Consider the following 12,041-nt stretch of genomic DNA (forward strand, 5'->3'; position numbering starts at 1 on the left):
TACGCAATCGGATGTAAGGACTATGTGGAATACGTTTTTCCGTTTTGAAACAAATGTTTTACTAAAATTGGAAGGGACGATTTCAAGATCGGTCGAAGATATTCTGAAGATGTGTAAGCGTCCACATGAATATTAAAGTGTAATGTTGTATTTTATGTTGAACTCATCTATGTAATCCTAATTTTATTTTATGAATCTTAATTTCAATTTGGAAAAGTTTCTTATTTTTGGATCTGGTACAGATGTCTCTGATTTACGGAAATGTAACTACGAGAAATTTTCGGAGATGTATCTCCGGAATAAAATAAACAAAATAATAGGACGTCACTCTGAATGATCTCATTTGAGTGTGTGTTGGTGTGCATCCGAAGACACATCTTTAAAAATAGAGGATATTTAAAAAAAATCGCGTGGTATATTAAAAAAACTCTTTATTTTTTTATTGGATAAAACACACGTCACTTCGTTATTTTAAAAATTAATTTCACCTAAAATTGTATAGCATATATGTGTTTCACCTATTAAAGAATTGGGAAGAATGTTGAAAAAAAAGAATGTTGCTGATATTTCTCTTTAATGATTTGAAAACTCATTGTTTGATGTATCTTTTAGTCCTTATATGAAATGACAATAATCAATATAAATTTTTAAATCCGTATATGAAGTGATAAAAATCACTCTAAACTTTTGATGAGTTCTAGATGTTCAAATAATACAATAATACAATTATATCTTCGTATAACATAGGTCCAAAGCAAAAATAATCAGTTGATTACACATTTACTATCACTTACACTGCCACTTAGATTATATCAAATACTTTTTTAGACTCTATTGAATTCTCCAAAATCTTATTGGTAGACCTTGCAAAGGGATTGGAAATGGACTATATTGGACTCCACTCTCAGTTCCCACTACCTCCCACCTGCAAATCAAATTATTCAACACAACCAAATCACCACTCTAATCTTCATATTGCAAACATAAATAAAATATGAAAAACAAAAAAAAAAAATTAAAATTTACCTAAATTTTGTTACTAGATGGTGAATTAGTATCAACATATTCAACTTGGCTAGCTCGTTTCCTGGACAAGAGTGCACTCCATTACCAAATGGCATAAATGTATTGGGCTTTGGAGAAACCTATAATCATCCAAAATCCAAATTATGATGTATTCAAAGTCAAAAGCAAAATAACTAGTGATATATTTATTTATTATTATTTTTATCAAGTAGTAGAAAAATCATTAGAAATTAGCATAGTATACCTCAAATCTTGATGGGTCAAAACTCTGAGGATTAATGTAGAATTCTGGATTGTGGTGGATGTTTCTGAACAGTGGCATTACTTTCCAACCCTTTGGTATTAAATATCCTTAATAGTTTCATAAAAGAACATTTTAGAAACTAATCATGTAGGAAATAGTAAAAGCTTTTGAAATGAAACTTCCTATAATTGTACAATAAAAATAATAATTCCGTATAAAATTGTTACCCTTGTATATTACATCAACAACAGCTTCTCTAAAAGTAAATGAAATTATACTTGACATCCTCAGGCTTTCCAATATTACCTAACAATATAACAAAGATTTCATGATTCATGAAGGTAGTTTCATATTAGGAGTATATGTTTTTGCATAGAATTTATTTACCATGCATAGTATATAGTATATAGTATATATAATATATACCATACCCTATGAGTAAGTGGCATATTTTTGGTCTGACTCCATGTCAATGGCATCTTCCCTCCATCATTGGCTTCATATACTGCCATTTGTTCTGTCTGTAATATATGTACACTCATTAATAAATATATATTGATTTTTCAACAACTACTAGTACGAAATATATGAAGAGGACAACAAAAATTTACTTTTATGGCTTCAAGAAGTTTCTGGTCATCATGAAGATACTTGAGAATCCATGTTAGAACACTTGCTGTAGTGTCTTGAGCTGCAAATAGTACTCCAATTATATTATCAGCTATTTCCTCATCACTTAACGTTTCTCCTTTTTCATTCTTGTAGTTTAGCAAGTGGCCTAATAGATCCTTCTTAATCTGCTCCTTTCTCTTGCATACTATCTCACTTATAATCTCTTGGATTCTTTGCCTCGCCTAAGCAACAAAATGTTGATTAGACAGAGAAAATCTTGTTATATAAATGAAGTATTGCAGTGTATATAACTATGTATCTTACCAAAAGAGCTTTGGAGTATGCAGTTCCAGGTATCCTAGTTGGAAAAGAATTGTAGCCTTTCTCTATAATGCTGTAATTCTCCTTAAGCTGTTCTCTATAATTGTTTTCCAAGTTACCGAAGACGGAGAGGATTCCAATATTGAAAGAGAACTGTCAAGAATCACCAAACCAATATATTTCATTTCGTTAGTTTCATTTAAAAAAGTTTATATAGAAGGTAAACGGACAATAAACTGTGCTGCTACCTTTTTCATTTCATGGAAAGCGTTAATGACTTGTCCAATAGAAACCCAAGATTCCAAGGATGAAATGACTTGTGTTTCAATATCCGGGATGAGTTTCTTGATTGATTCAGGAGAAAGAGAGGTTTGAACAAGTTTCCGAATGCGAGTGTGATAATCTCCTTGATGGAAGAACAATGCAGAAGAACCAATAAGTTTCTCTTTGCTTTTGGGATAGGTAGGTTTGAACAAGTGAGAATGAGTCACCAACACAAATCTTGCAGCCTCAGGACTTGCCAGCATCACGCATGGACATCCTAGTATATGTGTTTTGAATATTTCTCCATATCTATTTAAAGTTTATATAATTATATGATTAAGTTAATTAGTATATTTTGAAAATATATAATATATAATTATAAGGATGAATTAGTAAAACATAATAAAGATTAAAGAACCTTTTCTGTTTAGAAGAAAAGAAGATGTTAGGGGGTTGAGAGTAGAGTTGAAAAGTTTCTCCAATATAAGGCCAACCCATTGAACCTGGGGGAAGCTTAGGTTTGGATAATGGTTTGTGTTGTTTGATTATGAATGGAAATGAGAGGAGAGAAGAGAGAAAGATAAGGAAAAGGATAGTAATAGTGTCCATATAATACGTTACCTGGCTGCTTCAAGGAACTTACTATATTGATGATTCATTTGTGTAAGCTTGGTATTTATAGAGGCTAAAAAAATTAAATGATTTTATTTTTAGAGAAATATATATTTAAAGGAAATGTTTTTTTAAAATATTTTTGTATCAAAAAGATAAGTTTTACAGAAGTATGAAATCTAAATATGTGGAATGACTACTAACGCAATACAACGTATGCATGTATATGAGAAATTTATATATGTTACGAAAACCCAGAAAAAATATTACTTTTTTTTTGACAAATAAGAAAAACAATTACAAGAAAAATTTATGGTTGTTGTCAAATTGTTATAATATATAATTTAATATCAAGCAGTATACATTTCACAACATTCTAAGACAAGAATATAAGTGAAAAAAAAAAGTCAAATATAAATTTAAAATATTTTTGATGGGGTGCATTTTATAATAAAAAACTTATATCCTTTATATGACATTGAACTTCCTTTCTCTTAAAAAATTAAGTGGTAGGAGATTCTTCAACATATATATTTTCAATTAACTTCAATAATCTCTATCTTGATTAATACATCAATTTTTATTGTCTTCATGTATAATTACAATTCAATTGAATTATCATACTCCACCCTAAAAATTATAATTATTTGAACCTACATCACTCCATATTCTCTACCCATCACAAAAAGTTAGATAATGTAGTTTCGATCAATTACATGATATCATTTAATTTCAACATATTTAATTATTTATTAAATAGTATTATGATTTGTTGTTTTCAAAATATTTTGCATTAAATGTAACCTTACCCAAGAGTTGGGTAAATAAGAATTCATCATTTTACATTGTCTTTACGGATGATCATAGTTGAAAAACTACCACACTCTATAATGAAGAATATATTTCACTAATAGTCCACTTCAAGAATTTTACATTGTCATCATCGATAATCATATACTTTATCATTAAAAATATATTTCAATTGAAAATAAATCACTTAAAGAATTTCACATGTCAAAAACCAGATTGAAAACTTATCGTGCAATTTTCATGTTGGCATGAAGTTCTTCAACCACAAACATAATTTCATAGTACAACTTAAGTTGATGTCAATCAATTCTCATATATACTAACAACTAAACAACACCTGAGTAAACATGATTGTATCAACAAATCTTTGACTTAAACTTTCCACGTGTTAAAAATAATTTTTTCATCAATTTTCTCTAACTTAAATTGTATAGGAGAACTTGTGACTGCAACTCAACAACTCATTCACAACACTAACCTTCTTTTCTGATGTGGAAGATCAGGAAAAAAAATTGCAACCACAAAACATACTAAGAACACATATCCCTGAATCAAACCAAAACTTATTAAATGACAACAAAAAAATAATACTATGTAAAAATTATTACACACATAATTCACCCTCAACCGCCTCAAACCCCAGTATAACCACACTTCTAAAATAAATATAAAACTATATTTCACGATACTCTAACACAAAAGTATAAAAAAACAAAAAAAAAAATCAAATACAAAATTAAAATGATTTTGACCGGTACATTTTGTAATAAAGAATTTAATCCTTAATATAACATTGAATTTCTTTTCTCCTTTATAAAATTAAGCAATGTTATATTTTTAACCAACTCTAACAAAATTATATATATATATATATATATATATATATATATATATATATATATATATATATATATATATATATATATATATATATATATATATATATATATATATATATATATATATATATATATATATATATAATAAAATAAAGAAAAAGAAATACACAAAGGTGCTACATAAATCTTGCATCAAAAACAGGCATAGCTACTAGCACAAGAAGTACCTAATTAAGAAAAATAAAAACAAAAGTACAAACAAACATAACAATCACTACAAAGAAAAACAAAAGAAATGATACATTAACCAAACTTAAAAGATAACTGGAGAAACACACAATTGTAACAGACCTAAAAATAGCCAACGCCGCCCAACAACAAGGAAAAACACTTACCGCCACCATCTACAGAAAAAAAAATCGACCTAGAAAAATCAAGGCACTCGTTATATACATGTAGACTACTTGAACAATAATAATATCATTTCTATTTAATATAAATCATAATTATTTTCATTTTTCCTCGAAAAAGATTCACAATATAAAATTAGTGTGTTTTTAAATATGGTACCTGTAATTTTCTTTTCAAAGTTTTCTTTATCCATTAGGTCAATTATCCAAATTGTTTATAATCCTACAACACAAATACAAATGTATTTTATATAAATATTTCAGTGTTTCCAAATAATTTATTAAATATTTTAACTATTTTATATTTCAACTATAAATATTTAACGACTATTTAATATTTCAATTATTTAATTTATTAAATAATTAGTTTATAAATATTTTAATTATTTAATATTTTAACTATTATTATTTCAACTATCGATTAATAATAAAATAGTATATTAAATATTAATAAAATTGAAATATTAAATAGTTTATTAAATATTAATAGATTAACTAGTATTTCAACAATCTAATATTCCAACTATTAATATTATATTTCAATAATAAACTATTAAATACTTGAAATATTAAAAAATTTATATTAAATAATATATTTAAGTAATATATTTTAGTAATAAATTTCATTAATATATTCTAGTATTAAACATGTTAATGAATTAAATAGTAAATATTTCTTATATGTAATATATAAATATATTGCAATGAAATTAATAAATGAGTTGGTTGGTCTAGTGGTTAAGTATTATGCTTATGATGTAATGGTCAAGGGTTTAACCTCTCCCTACAACATTTTTTACACTTTGCATTTTTTATTTAGCCTCAAAACAAATATGGCGAGGGTCTAACTAAATCCATCACCCATCTACCATTGCTAATCACCTTCGGATAAAAGAAGTATATTAGAGTTGCACACTCAATAATTTTTTCTTTTTTCTATATCTCAAAGTATTGTCACAACCACATTTCTCATATCAATAGAACCACGCCACTTTTTCCTCCACCAAATAAGCATAGTGGCGCCCATTTGGACTAGAAATACAGAGAGCGACAACGATGATTTTGGACTTATCACTACAATAAAAAACACATTTTACCTCAAACGCGAAGTGAATTGTACCCCAGTTACACATGCAAGGTAATGAAGGGCGACATAAAAACGTAGCATTTTACCTCTCAGTTTATGAATACTCGAGGAGATAGTTGAAATGGTCTTGTGTTCAACCCCTAAGGAATCCTTTTTGTAATTTTTAAATAGAGAAAATACATATCCTCTCGGTTTTGAAATATAATCCTCGGGTAAACAAGCTTGAGTTTATTATATCTAATATGGATTGCTTGTATCATTTAGCTCTAGATGAACATATAACTTTTTAAATTGGCTTACAAAATATATATATGCTTGTATCAAGATTTGACAAACGTGGGAAGAATTTAATGTAGCTAATGATGGGTGTCTAATCTCAAGATTTCCACACTACTCGAAGGGATCTCAATATTTTGGCCCTTGAGTTATGAGCTAGACAGGTGTCTAGAAGATCCAGAGTCATACGTTTGAGGGACCACGCATTGATGTTTCTGCAGTCAAGAATACCAAAGGATTTATGACTAGAGAGGTTTCTGATAGGGATATCTTCTAACTTGTAGAAGTATCAGAATCAGAATCAGATAAACATCAAAAGTTAAGTCAGAATCTAATTTTTCATCAGAGATGAGAAACACATGTTCAGAGTCATTATGGACAATCTACCATATTTAAAATTTTCAGAATGAAAAGAAATCTATCTTCAACTAAGAGTTTTGTAAAGATATCAACCCATTGATGGTCTGTATCTATAAATTTTAAAATAATTGTCCCTTTCTGAACCTAATCTCTAATGAAATAATATTTAATTATATTAAGGCTCGTGCCACACAATCTGAATGATGATTGACAAGTGTTGACATTTACTATGCTTGAGAAGTACTCCATTTTGTCAGCTATGATTGGTTGTTGTTGAGTTTGAAGTCTTGATCTTGCATTTGAACATTGAGGTCTTGGGCTCCTAAGATTCAACATATCCAATACAACATGAGCACAATGGACTTGTCCTATCAAGTGATCAAAGGTATTTTGATCACTTGAATATGCTTGGGAGATTACAGCACGATACAAAAGATTTGGTTGACCAAAGCGACCTTTGGTCAACACTAATAAGTGGGATTCAGAGAAATCATCTAGGCTATGTACAATAATCTAATAATTAATCAGTTAATTGAATCAAATAGTTCTAAGTAAACCTAAGCTATGGGGTCATGCAAAAATCAGGATTTCTAAACCCTAAGGACAAAATAGTTAATATGTACACATTGATTAAATGGAAAATATAATCAAGATTATTTTGAATTAGTCAAAACCAATTAATCAATAATAAATAATGCATGAATATGTGATGAAAAGAAATTAGGCTAAGTTCAATTAACTAAAACCTAGAATTTCTAAAGATTTTAATTAATCGATTAATCACAATTACAGTTATTCTATTAATCACAATTAATTAATTAACCTCACAATTAACTAACTAAAATAATTAACCTAAATTCTAATTATTCTATTAACAAACATGATTAATTATATTAAGCAAAAATAGAATTTTGGTTAAGCTTAATTAAAGGTAGTTTAACTAATTAAATGCAAATTAATCAAGGTTAAGGGGGTGCAGGCCCATAATCTAGGGTATCAACCAAACAAAAAAAGAAAAAGTTTTGGACCTGGGACCTAAGCCCAGGCACTGTAACGGTGTTCAGAGGGGGGGGGGGGGTGCGGTGGAGTCATGGCAGGTGCAAGGAGCCAAGCCCGCTTGGATGCCCAACCCAGTTCAGGCCACAAACAAACAAAAAGGGAAAAACTCAAGCCTAAGGCTAAACGACGCTTCATCTTAGTAGGCGAAAATGCAAACGACCAAAGTCACCATCGGAAACGCGTCGTATTCATCAATCCTTCGCATCAGCATCACGTTCATCAACTCAATGGCATCGTGTTTCAAGGAGTTTCATGGATCGCGCTTCAGATTTTGCGTCACGTTTTAAGGAGTTTCACAGATTGAGCTTCAGATTCCGCGCCACGTTTGCGTTCAAGCATGGCGTCTTAGTTCATCGGCATCGCGCTTCAATCCTCTTCATTCATGGAGTCGCATTTGAACTCAACAACATCAACTTCGCGTTTGCGCATCAAGAAATTAGCTCGAACGATTCAAACACAAATAAATGCGGATTGAAGCGAGAGAGAGAAGACTTACCGGTTTTAACGCGGTGACATAAGTAAGTATGAATCTTCCTTCCTCACGCTTCTTCTTTTTCTTCTGAATTCTTGTGTGTATGCTTTGCCGTTGTTGCTTCTGTGATGAACTTCCTGCGTTTGTTTGTTGAGATTTATGGATGAATGAAGATGAGACTGAGAGAGAGTGAAAATGTAAATTTGAGAATGAATCAGAGAAGTTTTAAGAGTGAACAAAAAAATGCATAATGAATCAGAGCTTCTGAAAATTGCAGAGGACTGTTGTTTATATAGAATTTCAAAGTTGTTAGAAATGCTAATGAAATTCAGATGAGATTCCAAGTTAGTTATAAATTCAGGTTGAGTTAGTTGTGAACGGATTTCTGTTAGTTAGCAAATTTAGTTGAATGTTTTGATTCCATGTATGCCAATATTAGTTGCAGTTGACTCTTTTGGTGATCTGTTAAATGGATGTTGCAGGGTCCAATTTCTGTTAATTATGAGGAGACCGACTTTGGTTCTATTATTAAAAAAATCTGCAGGTTCAAATTGTTTTAAACTTCTGTTGGGAATATGCTATGGGTTGTGTTGTTGTTAATTTATGGAATGTGTTATGGGATTAGCTGAATGAATGCTATGTTTTGAAGGCTTGGATTTATGTTTTCGTGTGCTAGATTATTGATGCAAAACTAGTGTTAATGAATTAACAAAGTGCTATGAATTGGTTAAGTGAAGTTAATGAGTAATACATAATTGATTGATTGTTAATTGTTTGGTTCATTCATGTTTGAAGCTAATTGATGAGATGAATCTTGAAGAGTTGTTAATTAGAATGGTTTTGTGCAGGGTGGTTTTGGGTCTGCTTGTGAATGCATACGCGCTTGGAATGTCTTGAAGAATGGAATGGATAGGTTTGCTTGTGGAGCTTGCTTACATTTTGGAAAGCTAATGGATTAACATTATGTAGGAATTGTAGTAGTGTAATAATTTGTGCATTGTAACTTGTAAATTGAAAATATGCATTATAACTAGAATGAAAACATGGTTTGAAACACATGAATGGAAATTGAATGGATGATGCATAACATTGAATGTAATAGAAAATCGATTGAAAGCTCTTGAATATATATGAATGAGCATTTGAATATGATTTGTAAATTGCATTGAATAATAAGTTGAAAACGTGGATTGTTTGAATGGTAGTATTGGATATTAAATGAATATTATTGGATAGAATTAGTTGTGTATTAATTGAAATATGGATTGCTTGGATTGTAATGGTATGTTATCTTTGAATATTGGAATAAAATGGCATATGAAATTGGATGGCCTTGAATGGTTAACTTGAATCATTTGAATATTACTAAAGTTTGATTAATGATGGAAATAATCATTAACTTGAAATGGATTTGAATGTTAAGTTCGAAATGGTTTTTGAAAAGTTTGGAAATGTGAATTGAAATGGTGGTGAGAGCATGTAGTGGAAAGTTATGGAAGTGTGGTTGACTTTGGTCAAAGTTGATCAAAGTCAACCTTGGTCAAACTTATCATTTTTGTAATTTTTGTATTAATAATATATGCAGGAAGGAAATGGATTATTGAATGAAAATGATTCATTTAATCAATGCAAAAGATGCTTTTATTTAAAAACTTGATTTTCCCTCCAAAGACATGTTTGAAACACCTTGAATCAATGCACCATGGAATTAAACCAATGGACTAGGATGAGAGCTATGCAATTTGAATTGATGTATTAAGAAACATGAGCCATGGACTAGGAATGCATTGATTCTAAACAAGAATGGCATGATGCAAAGCACAATGACCCAATAACCCTTATTCATGAATTAGGGTTTTAGTCAACCACATGATCAATAGATAAGCCATGCTATCCACAAATGTCAAGCATACCTGATTAAGGTGTTCCAAGCAAATTAGAGGATCTTAAGCCAAACTATATGGATAAAGATGACCAAGCAATCAGCCAAATACCATAAGTGATATAAACCAAGAAAGCTAGGGTTGCAAGCCACATGATTCAAGCAATAATGCTCTTCAAGCCAATCAAGACAACTGGCTCAGGAAGTTAGGGTTTCACAACCACTTAAGGAAAAATTAACATTCAAAGTCAAGAACTAGGATTTGAATGCCTAAATGAGTGTTATGATAAATGTTAGGATGTGGTCTCCTTGAATTTATGTCCCCAAGATTAAGAAATTAGGGTTTGCCTCAATGATCGAATCAAAAGTCCAAGTAACTAGGAACCTTTGACCGGGTTATGTTAATTAAAACCTCTAACTGAATTAAAAGTCCAAGTAAATAAGAACCTCTGGCAAATCAATCAAGTAACTAAGAACCTTTGACCGAGTTATGTTAACTGAAACCTCTGACCTTAAACGAAAAGCACAAGTTAATATACCTCTAGCATCTCGGCTAAGTTAATATACATGTAACATCTTTGCTAAGTTAATATACCTTTATCATCTCAACTATGTTAACATGCCTTTGGTCTGGTCAAGTTAATATACCTCTGACCTTAAATGAAAGTCCAAGTTAACATACCTTTGACCTAAGCGTTTCAGTTAACTTATCCCCGGCCAAACACTGGGATCTGCTATGATCCACCTAGGGTTAGCCAATTTATGTTTAAAATAACGGTACCCATCAGCCAATAAGGCTCATCTCACTAGGGCTTTGAATCTATATGGTACTAATCTCAGGTAAAGGTAAGCTAGGATCCATTTATTTGATTTCCATTGGAAAAAGTAAATTATTATAAAACTGATAAAGTGCATTAGGGCTACATAGTAATTCTAAAAGGACTAACATGGTCACAACTAAAACAATCTCATGAGGGCTCGAATATTATTGTCAAAGGATCCGAAAAGCGTCCAAACATTAAAAAATTCATCTATAAAGGATGACTAACAATAAAATAATTGTGAACAAATGCTCCGATGAGAATGATATGTGATTTTAATCACACCAAAGATTCTTGGACATTGGACCCCAACTCATCTGGGTCATGTAATGAGTGAAGCAAGATATACTCGAAATTTTCCAACTCGTGAAACATCTGAATCTTTGAGGATTTGGTTACTACTAATATTCAAAAACCCACATGGGTTATCACAATTCTAATAACAAGGTCGAGCCTTGGCTTAGTTAAAACGGGACGTCAACTAGACGAGACCCCACTAGGGCTCTCTGATTTTTCTATGTCTAGAACCTACCGGGTTCTATGATGACAACAGGTCAAGATCTCACAAGGCTCTCCGACTTCTCTATGTATAGAACCTATTGGGTTCTATGATGATAATGAGTCGAGATCTCACTAGGGCTCTCCGATTTCGCTATATCTAGAACCTATCGGGTTCTACGATGACAACATGTTGAGACCCCACTAGGGCTCTCCGATTTCTCTATGCCTAGAACCTATCGGGTTCTACAATGACAACATGTCGAGATCCCACTAGGGATCTTCGACTTCTCTATGTCTAGAACCTAACGAGTTCTACAACGACAATTGATCGAGACCTCACTAAGGCTCACCAACTTCTCTATGTCTAGAACCTATCGGGTTCTACAATGACAACATGTTGAGATCCCACCGGGGCTCTTTGATTTCTCTATGTCTAGAACCTAAC

At 31.0% G+C, this 12,041-nt stretch overlaps 1 protein-coding gene and 1 long non-coding RNA gene across 2 annotated transcripts; one reads left to right on the forward strand and one right to left on the reverse strand.

The window, feature by feature from the left end:
• Nucleotides 1–718: 718 nt before the first annotated feature.
• LOC127106695 (abscisic acid 8'-hydroxylase 4) lies at nucleotides 719–3,121 on the reverse strand. The gene is made up of 9 exons (XM_051044007.1): nucleotides 2,886–3,121; nucleotides 2,452–2,776; nucleotides 2,207–2,356; nucleotides 1,882–2,124; nucleotides 1,702–1,791; nucleotides 1,498–1,576; nucleotides 1,271–1,377; nucleotides 1,027–1,145; nucleotides 719–925 (listed from the first exon to the last, which is right to left on the reverse strand). Exons 1-9 carry the CDS (start codon nucleotides 3,074–3,076, stop codon nucleotides 832–834), a joined length of 1,398 nt encoding a protein of 465 aa, XP_050899964.1. The 5' UTR covers nucleotides 3,077–3,121; the 3' UTR covers nucleotides 719–831.
• Nucleotides 3,122–7,836: 4,715 nt separating this feature from the next.
• LOC127106696 (uncharacterized) lies at nucleotides 7,837–9,591 on the forward strand. The gene is made up of 2 exons (XR_007795457.1): nucleotides 7,837–8,438; nucleotides 9,188–9,591. It is a non-coding gene; the product is annotated as an uncharacterized LOC127106696 (long non-coding RNA).
• The last annotated feature ends 2,450 nt before the right edge of the window (nucleotides 9,592–12,041 follow it).

The sequence above is a fragment of the Lathyrus oleraceus genome, chromosome 7 (genome assembly GCF_024323335.1).
Source record: "Lathyrus oleraceus cultivar Zhongwan6 chromosome 7, CAAS_Psat_ZW6_1.0, whole genome shotgun sequence".
Taxonomy (NCBI): Eukaryota; Viridiplantae; Streptophyta; class Magnoliopsida; order Fabales; family Fabaceae; genus Lathyrus; species Lathyrus oleraceus.